General features: G+C 38.8%; 1 protein-coding gene across 1 annotated transcript in view; it reads left to right on the forward strand.

Annotated features, from left to right (window-relative positions):
• The first annotated feature begins 11649 nt into the window (after positions 1-11649).
• The window catches only part of LOC110460265 (inhibitor of apoptosis protein-like), a 9415-nt gene continuing 4267 nt past the window's right edge, over positions 11650-16797 (forward strand). Inside the window, exons 1-2 of the mRNA XM_021513087.1 lie at positions 11650-13025; positions 13321-13486. Of these exons, the coding sequence (XP_021368762.1) occupies positions 12135-13025; positions 13321-13486 (1057 nt within the window). The 5' untranslated portion in view covers positions 11650-12134. The remainder of the gene's footprint in view (positions 13026-13320; positions 13487-16797) is intronic.

Here is a 16797-nt window from a genome sequence, read left to right on the forward strand (position 1 = left end):
GGTTAATGTTTTGTTTCTTTTTTCACAACGCTTATGTAGGAAGTGATCCTGACTTTAGCAGTGCTTCCTTGAAATTTGACAAAAAATAGAGGAGGCACAAATCATTAGGGAGGGTAACTGGAAACAAACAACATTTCATGTTTGGCTCAATATTTATTATATGATTGATGTTATAGTTAATTATGTAAAATACTGAAGCAGGAAACCTAATGTATAGTTAACAACTCTGTCTATTGATTCAGTAATTAAGCACCATAAAATTATAGACTTCATAATTATGCAATCATTCATCCATCAGTTTACTACTTCCAGTAAACTGAAGATCGGATATGCTTTTGAAACCAGATGCCTGTCACTTAAGTGACATTTAATACAAAGACATATTAAACACACTACAATTAAACTTCATGCTGATCAATAAAAGAATTTAATATTTTGTTAAGTTACCTAAATGGAATGTCAAGATTTATATGGGTAACCCGTCATAGTTTTAACTTGTTATTTGAATTGTCCTCTTTATTCAGCGACATCCTCGAGACACAAAAACAGAGGCATTCTAAAGACATGCAAACCATGAGATGGAAACTTGCTTTGTAATTCACTACCAGTGACTGGCAGTCCTGAAACAGGTGGTTAGCTTAAGTATATTCAAAATAAGGTGTTATTATAATAAATTAGTCCTTTTATCATAAACACAGTTTCGAAGTTCCATAGTTGGATCTGTATATATACTTAAAATATATGTTTCTTCTATGAAATGATGCTGATGTATTCAAGGTATATTATGTTTTATTGTAGGTTTAGTATGAACCAACTTTTAGTCAAATTTCAAAAATTGAATGGGTGACCTCGCAGAGTATATATTGCTATTCTCCCACAAGAGCATAGCATACAGTTACAACTATCATATCTACAGTGTCTATGTCTGATTCATGACAATATTTTTTTTTCTCTCCAGAATATCCAACTTTTCTGTAAGACACTGCAAGAGCTTTGTCCTTCTGGGATTAATTCCTAGTCCTTTGAATGGAGAAAACAAGACATTGCTGTATATGTGACGATGAAAATACCATATTGTTAGACATTAATTAAAAAGAGCATTGACCAATGACATGTATACCGTGGCTAGTGATTGATAATTGTTGTGATTTTTCTGATTTCGCCATACAGTCAGAATGAAGGAAAGACAAATATCATGGTTCATGAACCTCACCAACTGTCATAATCTTATGGTATAGTGAAGTGTCTGTCATAAGTCTGTCTGTCAACTTTTTCTTTAAATTACTTTTTTAAATTGAAAATCACAGGGCCCTTATATTTGGTCAGCAAGTACCTGGGATAAATACTTTAAAGTTTCATCATATAGATTACCTTGACCTTCTTTCAAGGTCACAGGTGTCCAAAACAGGCATCAGTTTCTTAAAAACTGGTCTTGAGTCATGATATTTTTTATGATGATTATATTTTATTCAGTATTCCTTTGCATTGCTTTGTTTAAAAAAATTTTTTTTCAAATTGTTCCATCAAATATATGTACATGTATGTAGATATATGTAATGACAGCATACTTGTTGATAACTTTGTCGTTGTGATTGTTTTGTTAACTTTTATGCATATCGATATTTTTTTATGAAATTAAATCATTGACTGATGTAAATATGTATGTTGTTATTTATCTTCATTTTTGTATGTTTGCCTCTCAACAGAAACATATACGTCTCTGCTCACAAGTAACATTTATTATTCCCAGCCCCTACTCAACGAAGTTTGCAGAGGATGAATAAATGGATTCGGTCTCGCCCTCCATTCCCATTAAGAAAAAGTGTTGGGTTCATTTCTGGGTACATCTAGGTAATACATGCATAATGGTGGCATCAATTACACAGCTATAGGGACACTTATTAATGTGTGGAGATGCTGAATTTGACTTACATTTTAGACTCCAGTGACTTCCTTCTACATTGTTCATCAGTGCACATTAAGAAAAGTTGTGTAAGTCCATATCTCAAAAACTATTATATGGGTAAAACTTAAATTAATGATGCAGGTAGGGTTGCTCTACTGAATGCATGCATGCATGATGAGGATGCTTAAGCTGACCTTTCGTTAAACACTTCAGTGCCTTTCTTTTATTTTAAATATAAATGTAACGGGAAAGAGAATAGTGTGCTTCCACCGGGGATCAAACCCTTGATCTCCAGGTTCCTAGTCAGACGCTCTACCACTGAACTAAAGGGAAATTCCCTCTAGCTCGAAGCTAGGGGGCGACCTTAATCCTATGTACAATTGAACCCTGCCACACTACTCCAACCTTTTAAAATGTGTTCGCCCTCGGACACCACAACCCATGTTCTAACTCCCTGTCACTACAGGATGGGCCACAGACACCATTTGAAACAAGAAAGAGAATAGTGTGCTTCCACCGGGGATCAAACTCTCGATCTCCAGGTTCCTAGTCGGACGCTCTACCACTGAGCTAAAGGGAATTCACTCTAGCTCGAAGCTAGAAGGCGACCTTAATCCTATGTACAATTGAACCCTGCCACATAAATAAACTTTAACCTTAAAAGGGAATTGCATATCTGGGTAATTGTAAATGCTGCATAGATATTAACTTTAAAAAATGTTCAGTGTTGCAAACTAAATATATTTGTCATTATATTGAATACTGAATATTGGCAAGTATGCAATTCACTTCTGATGATGAATAATTACTGTTCAATAAGTTTGAATACGGACTTAGAAATCATATTACTTGGTTTCATAGTGCAGTAAGAAGTTGCAGTTGCCTGACGGCCCCTCTCTGGGGGCCCCTTTGGAAACCGTTTACTGCCTAGTCATGAGACGTTATCGGCGCTATTTTTAGCAGGACTTTCCCGAACAATTCAAGTGGTCAAACTGGACATTTGGAACGGACTATGAATATGGGGATAGCGAGGTAACATAAGTGGAAGTGCATACAATACATACAATAATTAAAAAAAAATATGGCTCTTCACGTGATGTCCCTTTAACCTCGTAATGCACCATTTCAATAGTTAATGTATCAATTCAATATACTGAAGCTACGTACACGTACACAGGTTCGGATCGTCAAGTTTGGTATTTACATATAACCTTTCAGGTAAATGAAGTTTAGGGTGACTGAAGCATCTTTCATGGGAAATGTTGAACATTAAAGGTACCGTGCCGCTAACTGTCGCTCTTTTTTCCTACCTGCAATCTCATATAGTTATACTGATGACATACTAACCCGAAACTAGAAAAACATTTGTTTCACGCGTGATATTTCCTTGGAAAAGGACTGGTTATCTATTCAGGCAGTACGTTTTACGACATATTTATACACTAAGCAGAAATTTTGAATGCTACATGTATGTCGACATATGGGCTGTGTGACACGTGTAAGGTATGACATTTTTAGTATTATTAGTATTCTTCCATCATTGGAAATCTCGATTGAGATTGTTGCGATGTCTCTCCTTTTTGCTTTACTCGCGGTTGCGCGCATGCTGAATATGTAAAGTTTATTTACAGTTTATGTACACGTAATGTTCACTGTTTAATAAAAGGAAGCACTGAATTTCCTGGGATGAGTATTCCAGTGCTTGTTCAGTAGATGCTTGAGCGGATTGATGTTTTCTGCGGAAACTACTTCATCTGTAAGGTTGTTCCATGTGTTGACAACTCTGTTGCTGAAAACTTTTTTGCTGATGTTTAATCGGAATGCTTTTTTGTAGAGCTTTTTGGAGTGCCACCTTGTGGGGTTTACTTCCGGTGGTGCAAACATGTCGGGCCGTTTGACGATGTCAATCCCGTTCAGTATTTTGTATAGTACCATATCTGCACGTTCCCTTCTGTATTCTAGTGTTGGTAGTCCCTATAGTCCTTAAGTTGCGCGATTCTTTTCGTGGCTCGACGTTGTACGTTTTCAATGGCAATTTTGTCTTTCAACAGCATCGGGGACCAAACGGTGGAGCTATACTCTATATGCGGTCTTACCAGTGTCTTGTAAAGGGCAACAAATGTATTGGTATCTTTAAGGGTGATGGCCCTGCAAATTATTCCGAGTATTCTGTTGGCTTTTGACACGGAAATGTTGGTGTGATCGCTGAATTCGAGAGTATTGTCGATCGTAACCCCTAGGTCTTTTTCTGTTGTAACTTTAGTAATATTGGTTACTTCCCCTTTATTGGTTATCTCATAGGTTGATGTTTTCGCTTTGTTCCCTATCTCCATGCGTTTACATTTATCGATATTGAGCTCCATTAACCAATTTTCTGTCCATTGACATATTTTGTCTATGCTGTTTTGCAGTTCTGCTGTGTCTTCCGGTTTGGATATTTTTTGGTATAGCTTGGTGTCATGAGCAAACATCTTTATAATGCAGTTGACTACTTCTGGCATGTCATTTACGTATCTAAGGAACAGCAGCGGACCTAGTACACTCCCCTGTGGTACCCCGCTGCGGACTGGTTGGGGGTTGGAGTGCTCACCATTAATTACTACCTTCTGTGTCAAGTTTGATAGATATGACTTTATCCAATTTAGCACACGTCCCTGGACTCCATATAGTTCCAGCTTGTATAGTAGGAGACGGTGTGAAACCTTATCAAACGCTTTAGCAAAATCTAGGTATATGACGTCTGCATTGTGTCCGGAGTCAATGATTTCCGTCCAATCCTCTATTGATTCCAACAGTTGTGTTGTGCAGGAACGTCCCGCCCTGAATCCGTGCTGGCTGTCTGTTATAAGATTGTTATGGTCTAGATGTTGTAGTATGCTATCTCGCACAATTCGCTGCATGATTTTGCATGGTACAGATGTTAGGCTTATGGGTCGGTAGTTACTTGGGTTCTTTTTAGATCCTTTTTTGAAGATTGGTGTCACATGTGCTTTTTTCCAGCATTCGGGCAGTGTTCCTTCTTCGAGAGATCTGTTAAAGATTACATCTAGTGGTTCTGCAATCTCGTCAATTGTGTTTACTAACACCCTAGGATGGATATTGTCCGGTCCTGCCGATTTGTTTGGGTTTAGCCGCTTGATTGCCTTCTTGACGAGCTCGGGCGATATTATAACGTTGTCCAGCGCTTCTTCATATGTCCTTGGGGTTAGATTTGGTATGTTGGAGTTACCGTCGATGACAAATACACTAGCAAAGTAATTGTTGAGGGTTTGCCTTGGGGTTGGATTTTATGTTGTCGGCTAATCCTTTTTCGTAGTTTTTCATTGACTTTTTCAATGCTGTTGCAGCTCTATGTCTGGTGTTTTTAACTTCCTCGACGTTTTCAGCAGTTTTGCAGTGGAGGTACTTTGTCCATGCTCGGTGTTTATTTCTAACGAGTTGTTGTCTATGTAGGGCTTTTTAGTAATCATGCCTGGTCCCGTCTTGCTCACTGGTATAGTTTTTCGGCAAGGTAGTTCCAGGTTTCTACTACACCGTTCATTGACTTTAGCTCGGTTATATCCATTTCTCCCAGATCTTCTCTGATGTTGTCGTAGTTCCCTTTGTGGTAGCATGGCTTGTTCGTTTTGTTAGCTTTAGGCTTGGAGTAGCAAATGAATTCAAAGCTCAATACAATGAGATCGCTCTTGCCTAACCCTGGTAGGTAGTTAATTTCATCTATCATATCGTTTTCGTTGGTTAATACAAGATCTAGTAGCGACGGGTTTTGTCCATCTCTGTACTGTGTTGGTTGTTTAACGTGTTGTGATAGAAAACAATCACGATTTTTTTCGATGAACTTGGAGGCAATGTGGTTGTTGTTTGTACGCCAGTTGTATGTCTCCCAGTTGATTTCTTTTAGATTGAAGTCTCCTCCCAGTATTAAGCGTGACGCATTCATTGCTGATATTTTATCTCGTAGGCACAGGAGTTTTGCATTGAGTTGGTCATTGCTGTTGGGGCTTCGGTAGATGCAGCCTATGATCAGGCTGTCTTGTTTATTTATCGTGATTTTACTCAGAATGTATTCCTCGCTGTCGCAGTCGATCTGTACTTCGTCAGCACTGAGGTGCGATGCTGTATATATGACTACTCCTCGTTTTTTATGTTTACCGAAGAAGGCGTTATAATTGTCTAGTTGGAATATCTGTTCGTCTATCGGTTGTGATGCTGGGTTTATTTCCGTTAGGCAGATTACATCTGGATTTTCCTCAGCTATGTATTGCTCCAATTCAGCCTTTTTTGATAAGGTTAATACATCGACATTGGAATAGTAACAGTGAAGCTTATTACAGTTGAAATGACATTCTGTCCTTGTATTTCCGTTTTTTAAAAGGGTAAAACTGTTGCCCTATTCTCGATCGACTGTCGGTGACGTTGGTACGTGATCAAAGCTGTCCTCTTCCCTTAATGTACCATCCATAACGGCGATGTTGTTATTTTGGCTGCAGTATGGTAGTGTTTGGTCACCCGACGTGTCTAGTGAAGGTGGAGGTTCTTGACTAATTATCGCAGTAGGGCTAGATGCAGATTGTCTTGCTGGAATTGTCTGCTCTCTGTTAGATCTTTTGTGTATTTCTACCCGCTCCCAGAGTGTCCATGGGTTCCCTTGCAATGGGACATGGTGCCGAATGCTGTGCAGGAGTTACTCGCTCTGTTGATGGTTTGTTCATTACGTACCTTTTGCGCCCGTGATGTTTGTCTCTCTTGGATTTGTTCCCGAGTTCTGTCTTTGGTTAGTATAACTCGCTTTAGGTGGTATGGAGCTTTAGTTGGTATCTCTCTTGCCTTTTCCAGTAGAAATTTGCGTTGCTTTTTGTTGGACAAAATTACAATTAGTGGCCTAGTTTTGTTTGGGGTATATTTCCCAAGTCTGAAGTGTGTGGCTGTCTTCACGTCGTCCAGTCCAAGTTTTGTAGACAAGGTTATGAAGTCTTTTTCGTCCTTGACCTTGTTTTCTAACATGTTTTCAGAGCTTTTCTCAGGTAGATTAAATAGTATGATGTTCAGTTCTCTAGCTTTGCGGTCCTCTAGCTCTTTGGTTCTTTTGTCAACTAGGCTGTTAACGTCTTGCCTTATTTCATCGAGTATTTCTTGTTGTGCGCTTGACATGTCGTCGGAGATCTGCTTCCTTGTATTTAGTTCCAAGTCCGTAAGTCCTGATTCAACACCTGTGATTCTTTGTTCTTTGGATTCCCATAGTTGCCTCAAAGTAGTGTTGATATTGTCTAGAGTTGGTTTCACTCCTACAGGACCATGACATATTGGCTAGTTCTCCATTCTGGATACAGGCGTATACTGTGTCTGATATACCGGTACATTTTTGGCAGAATTATAGCTTACATCCGCTGCAGGGTATATGGTTTGATGTGGCTTCTAGTTTTGCCTCGCACTTTCCGCACATTTCCATGGACGTATCATCTCGTGGTCTCTTACTGCGATTTATAAACGAGAAGTTACCCCCGTCGGCCATTATTTATAAGTTGTGCAGCAGTGATGAGATAATCCCACCTACTTCTTAGCTTTAAGTAAATGTGGCGGAACGGTGTGACTGAGTTAGCAGTTGGATAGTGTATACAATACAAGTTATGGTGAGTGATGAGATAATCCCACCTACTACTATTAACTTATATTACTTAAACCGACATTGCTGAAGGAAAAGAAGTAGTGTTTAATGTCCGATCAACTTGAAGATGTCCAGCTATAATGTTGGATGCAAGTTGTCGTGTAGTGATGAAATAATCACACCTACTACTGATCACTTGTAAGTTGATTATAATAGGCAGTCCTCGTCTTCGGTGTCCGCTGTCAACATCAGAGTATCCCCGTGAGGGTGAACCTCCTTGACTTGGTGTGCATCTCTCACTAACAATTTAGTCCACACTTCACTAAGGTTTTTCCCCGGGTGGATTCCGTCTTTCAATAGGCTGAAGTTATAGGAGTACCGTGGCAATTTTCCTTTCTGTTTACGACAACGCAGGATATTGTTGGTTAGTTTTACGGTTGACTGTTTGTTTTCTGTATTCAGTGCATTTATCCTGTCGTTCAGTATCTTATATTGACGTGAAATATCTTTGTCCTGCTCTTTCGAATCATGGGTATTGGGAAGACCTTTGTGTTTATTCCAGTTTGTGGTACTGAACGGGGGGCACTCTAAAAGCTTTATTGTGGCTCTTCCATGACTTTTGTTTACGCATTCGATGGCTCTATTAAAGTGGTAGATTATTTCGTTTATTGTGTCCTCATCACTGTCCGGTGTCCTCACTACGATATTTCTTCCTACTTTTTCACCGATGTCGCAGGTCCCGCTCCATAGGTATAAGTAAATGAATTTATGTCTCTTAATTGCCTTATAAATACGCTGTATTATCAAGTCAACAAGGCTAGATGTTCTTGCACCTGACATACACCAGAGTTCAAACGGGAAATATCCACCACTAGGGAATAATTTCTCAAGGTAAACCCCTTACTGTCCGAAACTAGAATTGCCTTTCTGATGCTATGTTCCTCCTCAGTGTCGCAAATACTGTCAAGTGCCTTGTTTATCCTTGTCACACTCATTGATAGGTTAGAAAAGGGTTTCTACTCACAGTTTTGACAGCTACACCCAAATCACTTTCAGAGAACACGTTGATTTTTCAAACTGGCCGCCATTTTCGTTTCACCAACCAGAAACCCTGTGTCACTTGAAGAGGTCTATTCGTGCATTATTACGAAATTTGTCGGAAAACTTTGTAACGGTTTCGTTTATGGATGTTTACCCGACGTTTATAATATAAATTTGGCTTTGTAAATACAAGGATGCCGTAGATATTGATAGATTCTTTTTTAGCTCATACGGAGCGATTATGGTACGACCGTCTCCATTGCGCGCGCACCTTCACCTTTCATATACATATACACGATTTATGGTGTATGGGCTGTATGACACGATAAGGTATGACATATGCATGTATTTATGGTGTATGGTCTGTTTGACACGATAAGTTATGGTTTATATATGAACCGCTACATATTAGATCATTTGAGACATGCTGCATGAATACAGAAGATAGGGGTGATATGGAGAATGTCACTTGGTTTAAAAATTACTGAATAACAACATTTAAAAGTGTATTTTTAATTTTAGCGTATAGTATGCACTTTAATATCTGAGTTAGAAATTGTTCCTTTTTCAGTTAGTCAAATTCAATGTCATTAGTAATCATTATATATATGCAACCGAAATATAAATATTATAGTATTTAAAAGTTCATAACAAATTCGCTATGAATGTGTCTCTGTTTCAAGCTATTTCACTTCTAACATATCTACCTACAGGTTTAAACTGGGAAGCTTTATGATCTGTCCCCCTGAGTAATTCCTTTGCTATATAATATTTTACTGGTGTCATATACATGAAGCTGTACAAGTTTGTGTCCAGACCAAAAACTGAGATATTTTTAAAGTGATCTTTGGTAATAAGGTATCTGCACAAATTAATTACTTTCCTGTTATGTCGGTTTCAGTGCGCTGGATACGTCCACTATTTAGCTTTATCGATAGCCAATGATTGTATTATTTTACAATCTCATCAAATGAAATCGAAACTCCGAATGCCAGTGCGAATTTAAGTGTCTTGATCTTTTTAATTGCATTGTAGTCACACAATCGTTGTAAAATATATGTAATGTCACATACATGTATACATACATGTATTTATGAAGGTTGCATTGAGTTCCGATCACAAAGAATATTACACTCATTAATTGTTTTTAGAGATATCGGGATGGATATCCCGTAATACGGGGTACATTAAGGACATGCACACTATTATCGTCTACATTAATTATCTCGTGCGCCCGACTTACTATGTCAAGCGCTTGACTTATCATCTCGCCATCCAACCTATCTACATTGTACATAACAGATTAGAATTGTGCGCACGAATAAGAACACCGCAAACGGGTACATAATACATTTCAAAACTTCATACATATTAATTTTCTAAAATCTGTACGAGGAAAATATTATGTTTATGATGCGAATTGGTGTTTTGATAAAATATTTGGAATTTAGTCTGACGTCTTGAGAAAACGTAAATATATCTTTGCATACAATGTTGACGTCATAGTATGATGACGTCATAACATGACGTTTGAAAGCCGCACTAAAATCTTGACCTAAATCAGTGTTTCAACTATGACCGCAAATGTAATATGTTACCCTTCTCTTAAAACTCCAATTACGTTCTTACGTACGCAATCATTTGTTTATGCTTGCATACGAGCTAGCATCCTCGATATCCAGGGTAACGCTCACTTTCGCTCTTTGCACCCCTGGAATATATGTCATAGCAAAATTGAAGGCTCCGTGTGTGCCACCTTGTTGATGAGACAATAATATTAGTTCAATCCTTTGATGTACATCAAAAGAATCTCGCGGTCACGTAACGGTAAAAATTGACAGGCTTTGAAGTCGGGCGTCTCTCCTTTGTACTCTACAAAGGACAGGACTCAGACCGGAAGCAGATCTGTTTTCCGCATGCAATTTAGCGGTAAGTTTTTTGATCACCTAACATATTAGGCCTGAGTAGCTTTGGATACAGTATGTATAGGTACTACAAACGCTCATACTTGTTTTAAAAATCACAAGCTGATTGAGTGCACAAGGTGGGAGTAATTGTTTTGTTTGTAAAACATTGTTTATTGGTCGGTAGGACCTGTCCCAATTTGCAAGCTGAAAATCGCTGTGTAAACAACTTGTCATTTCCACGTGTCAAACCTTATCTATGGTTTTTAATTTTTGATTACACATTGTAATTAGCTTTGCTCAATTGAGATGTGTTCTTGTTAATATATTGTGATCTTCTTGATGTCAATTTCTGGACAAAATTATATGTGTATCAAGATACATATCGTATCGAATGTATTGTGCTGTGAAAATACAGTTTACGGGGTGCAGCGTAGACTGAAACAATTCATTAAGAAGAACATGATTGGAAAGAACGAATGTCAAATGATAGTGACTGAAACAATTCACTAAATTGTTAAGCTTCGCAAGACTTTGTTGTGTATTGTAGCAAAACGATTTGTTTGCTTGCATAAGGAAATATACTTTCATTTCGGGTATTTTCAATCAAAGTTTAATTAAATTCGATTTGTGAGTTCAACGGTTCATTTTTTAAACACCAGAAACGATGTTATCCACTGTGCAGTGATACAAAAACGTACAACAGCTATTTTTTTTTATATATATATTTGAACTAAATTTACTATTTACATCGTATTGTGAAACTAACTTTAAAGTCAGATATGTGTATCAAGATACATATCGTATCGAATGTATTGTGCTGTGAAAATACAGTTTACGGGGTACAGGGTACTGGGTACAGGGTACTAGAATCAGGTACACATGCTTTAGCAAGTTTAAAAATGTATATTTAAAGGCTTCTCATTGAATTGTACACATTTTGATAAATTGATATGAATCAGTAGAACCAAAAACAGACAATATTACATTTGGTGTCCGATTAACTATACATCCGGAGTTCAGAGGAACTGGGTTCGGTCTGGCTGTTGAATTTCCCTATTCCTGTCGCACTCACACTGACAGACCACACACTGACAGACCACACACTGACAGACCACACACTGACAGACACACACTGACAGACGACCACACACTGACAGACCACACACTGACAGACACATGTACGTCAGCGTAGATCTAAGCTGATGTTTTGTCTTTGTTCCAGATGTGTTACCGACATGCCATGGCCCATATCAAGAGACTACATATGTTCGTACCGAACGGAAGCAAGCGTTTTATTAGGGAGTTATTCTACTTAATTTAACATAACCAGAAACACTGTTGATTTGTTTTATCAATATTTAGTCGCTTTATTACATATAGCCTTGCTTTAGATTAATCACGTCAGTATTCCGATTTGTTAAATTTCAGTTGGTACCATTAGCACTAAGGCTGATTACACGCACTTTTCCTATCCCCTCTACTAGAACACTAGCCCGTATACTCTCACTATGATGTAATATAGCTATACTGTCTAACGACTAATGGTTGTCAGTTAACTATCACTCAATTCTCTGTACTCCTTCCTTACTACTAACATTACATAACTATGGTTGTCATCTTCTGAACATCTTTCCACACGACGATTTCTGTAGCTAGGCTTGTATACAAATAGAGGATGTGGGAGGAGATTCAAAACGAATCCTCACATATTCGGAAGGAACTCATGCACGTGGAGTGGGCACGCCTAAAAACGTACTCTTGTTTCCGATTCACAATGGATGTTAGCATCATCCAGCTTGCTCGTGCAGGATTCTTTCTGAGTGGCAACAACTGCGTCACTTGTTATTCGTGTGACGTCACGCGGACAAGCTGGGATGATAACGAAGATCCAAACAATTATCATCAAAGAGTATCGCCAGCTTGTCACTATGTGACAGGATTAAACAGCATAAATATTCCAATTGCTCGTTCTCCGGAAGTAGCAGAAGAACCAGAAGCTACCGGAAGTGATAACTCAACTGATGGCCCTAGAGTGTCTAACAAACACAACGGGAATCAATCTGACTGTCCACAACAACACCGCGAGATAAGTAGACATATGTCTGGTGTTACTGAGGATACAGCAACAGAAGGTAACCAGACACCAACACAGACTGATGTAGCTACGAATGGACATGATGTGGTTGACCAACAACATACACCAGAATTCCGACATGGAAGAGACGTTCCAAATTGTCCGACGTCACATCCGGTGGACCGATTAAACGTGAACTTTTCCAAACCTAAGTACCCGGCTTACGCCGTTCTGAGTGTACGGGAGGCTACCTATGACGCATGGCCACAACACCTTCCTCAGACTCGGGAGCAGATGGCTGGAGCGGGCTTTGTTTTCACCGGTCACGCCGACTACACACGCTGTTTCTTTTGTGGGGGCGGTCTCCGAAACTGGGAGCCCGGAGACGATCCATGGACGGAGCATGCGCGCTGGTTTCCTAGATGCATGTATTTACTTCAGAATAAGGGAGAGGACTTTGTCCGAACCGTCAAACAGTTAAGTTCGGCTTCGGTAAGTACACGGGATCCGTTAACTAATAAACGCTGAATTAAAAAGGGAACTGAACACGTGATCAAAAGTAGCATATAACTGAACACGTGATCAAAAGTAGCATATAAGAAACAATCACTACTCTCTCGGATGATATTATCCGTTTACGCCTATATTCGTGTCTGATCTCTTTTTTACAAAGTCAAAGTGTTCATCTCTGTACTTGCTTGTAAGACAGATAATTTACCTGTGTATATGCCGATATATTCTACTGAAGGCCAAAGCAAGTTTCCACCCAAAATTTATGCTCTTGCAGCCTGATAATTGCAATAACGGTCAACACGAAGCGACCGATACACAGAAATCTCGAAGTGAGACAGGTACTGACATGTTGAAGTCTGCAGCGGTCCAGAGCGTGTTATACATGGGACACAGCACGGCAATAGTAGAGCGAGCGGTCTATTCTCTGGTCAACCACAAAAGTAAGACATGGTTTATCTCCTACCATATATGTGTCGTACATGTACCATACATAGTTGTATCGTACCATATATATCTCGTACCATATATATCTCGTACCATACATATCTCGTACCATATATATCTCGTACCATACATATCTCGTACCATACATATCTCGTACCTCGTACCATACATATCTCGTACCATACATATCTCGTACCATATATATCTCGTACCATACGTATCTCGTACCATACATATCTTGCACCATATATATCTCGTACCATATATATCTCGTACCATACATATCTCGTACCATATATATGTCGCACCATATATATCTTGTACCATATATATCTCGTACCATACATATCTCGTACCATATATATGTCGCACCATAAATATCTCGTACCATAATGTCTCCAAAACTGAGTGTAGTACCGGTAGATATTGTGTTATATTACCTAACTAGGTCTCTACAATACATGATGTGACGTAAACATTTAAGGATTAACCTTTTATTTTGTTTTGTTTATGAGATAATAAATCCGATGGAGCACGAGGTAAATTGCGTAAACGCGAATCGTTTACGAACAATTTACCGACCGCTCCATTGGATTTATTATCTCATAAACTAAACAAAATGAAAGGTTAATCCTTATATTTACAATATTTTCTTTTAACAATAACACCATTAAAAGATGCGGATACGAGCATTTACCTTGTGTAATCTGCGTTCAAAATTATTTTGACGTCATGTTAATTCATGCGAAACAACCATTCGCAAAAGCCGTTGACAGACAGCTAAACCCCGCCCACTTTATCCGTGACAACAAATGAAAAAAGTTCCTCCATTTCAATAGTTTTATTCACATAAAATATCCATATTTAACATCATACAATATCTTCATAATTGTATCGGTAGGTAATGGAAAAAATAATTTTATATTTCTATGAAATTGAGGTACTGGGGCAAAATACTTAGTAGAAAATACTAATGACCGCTGACGTTCATTTTTTAAAAGTGATGCGCCCAAAGGCGGGAAATAGGGAGTGCTACCATGTCGTCGAGCGATAGCGACTAGCCTAGGCCTGGTGGAAGTTGAATGTGCAGTTATTGAAATTGCTGTTTGTAAGCAAACCAGAGGTTTGTACAGATGACATGTACACTGTATGATGTGTATAAATCGTCGTCGGATTGACTGTTGATGTAACATTTGGGAGACGAAAAATTTGACCTACATTTCTAGGAACGATAGCCATCGTTTCTGTGCCGACACTCATAGATGAGAGACTGGAGCTGGTGGAGCGTTTTTGTATCATTGAACAATCACGAATGTAGGCCCTGACACTAGCTTCATTTGTATGACCGGTCATGAACATGATCGGTCTTGTCTCGAACCCGACATCATTTGGAGTCTTGAACGCACGGTAGTCTAAATGCTAGCGTTTATTTGTAAACATTGACACGAGGCTTGCGGAAAGAAGTCTGCCCATATTTACATATACTCATACGCGGTGAGAACTGGATCACGTTCTACACTCAAGTGATTGAGAAATAAACAGACTTGCCTACACTTACATTATCGATTCAGAAACAGTGGCGATTGTAAATATTATCCTATAACCGTGTTTGTTTTGTATTCCGGTTGTCTCACTTAGTTTACGTGATGTTGAGGCCGCTGAGCTTCCAGACGATGTGTTCCGGTTGTCTCACAAGTTTGCTTTGTAATCCGGTTGTCTCATTAGTTTGTTTTGTATACCGGTTGTCTCACTAGTTTGTTTTGTATTCCGGTTGTCTCACTAGTTTGTTTTGTATTCCAGTTGTCTCACTAGTTTGTTTTGTATTCCTGTTGTATCACTAGTTTGTTTTGTAATCCGGTTGTCTCACTAGTTTGTTTTGTATTCCTGTTATCTCACTAGTTTGTTTTGTATTCCGTTTGTATCACTAGTTTGTTTTGTATTCCAGTTGTCTCACTAGTTTGTTTTGTATTCCGGTTGTTTCACTAGTTTGTTTTGTATTCCGGTTGTCTCACTAGTTTGTTTTGTCTTCCGGTTGTCTCACTAGTTTGTTTTGTATTCCAGTTGTCTCACTAGTTTGTTTTGTATTCCGGTTGCCTCACTAGTTTGTTTTGTATTCCGGTTGTCTCGCTAGTTTGTTTTGTATCCCGGTTGTCCCACTAGTTTGTTTTGTATTCCGGTTGTCTCCCTAGTTTGTTTTGTATTCCGGTTGTCTCACTAGTTTGTCTTGTATTCCGGTTGTCTCACTAGTTTGTTTTGTATTCCAGTTGTCTCACTAGTTTGTTTTGTATTCCGGTTGTCTCGCTAGTTTGTTTTGTATTCCGGTTGTCTCACTAGTTTGTCTTGTATTCCGTTTGTCTCACTAGTTTGTTTTGTATTGCGGTTGTCTCGCTAGTTTGTTTTGTATACCGGTTGTCCCACTAGTTTGTTTTGTATTCCGGTTGTCTCCCTAGTTTGTTTTGTATTCCGGTTGTCTCACTAGTTTGTCTTGTATTCCGTTTGTCTCACTAGTTTGTTTTGTATTCCGGTTGTCTCGCTAGTTTGTTTTGTATTCCGGTTGTCTCACTAGTTTGTCTTGTATTCCGGTTGTCTCACTAGTTTGTTTTGTCTTCCGGTTGTCTCACTAGTTTGTTTTGTATTCCAGTTGTCTCACTAGTTTGTTTTGTATTCCTGTTGTATCACTAGTTTGTTTTGTATTCCTGTTGTCTCACTAGTTTGATTTGTATTCCGGTTGTCTCACTAGTTTGTTTTGTATTCCAGTTGTCTCACTAGTTTGTTTTGTATTCCGTTTGTCTCACTAGTTTGTTTTGTATTCCGGTTGTCTCGCTAGTTTGTTTTGTATTCCGGTTGTCTCGCTAGTTTGTTTTGTATTCCTGTTGTATCACTAGTTTGTTTTGGGGGCCAGTTGTCTCACTAGTTTGTTTTGTATTCCGGTTGTCTCGCTAGTTTGTTTTGTATTCCGGTTGTCTCGCTAGTTTGTTTTGTATTCCGGTTGTCTCGCTAGTTTGTTTTGTATTCCGGTTGTCTCGCTAGTTTGTTTTGTATTCCGGTTGTCTCGCTAGTTTGTTTTGTATTCCGGTTGTCTCGCTAGTTTGTTTTGTATTCCGGTTGTCTCGCTAGTTTGTTTTGTATCCCGGTTGTCCCACTAGTTTGTTTTGTATTCCGGTTGTCTCACTAGTTTGTCTTGTATTCCGTTTGTCTCACTAGTTTGTTTTGTATTCCGGTTGTCTCGCTAGTTTGTTTTGTATACCGGTTGTCCCACTAGTTTGTTTTGTATTCCGGTTGTCTCACTAGTTTGTTTTGTATTCCG

The sequence above is a fragment of the Mizuhopecten yessoensis genome, unplaced genomic scaffold (assembly GCF_002113885.1).
Source record: "Mizuhopecten yessoensis strain PY_sf001 unplaced genomic scaffold, ASM211388v2 scaffold10343, whole genome shotgun sequence".
Taxonomy (NCBI): Eukaryota; Metazoa; Mollusca; class Bivalvia; order Pectinida; family Pectinidae; genus Mizuhopecten; species Mizuhopecten yessoensis.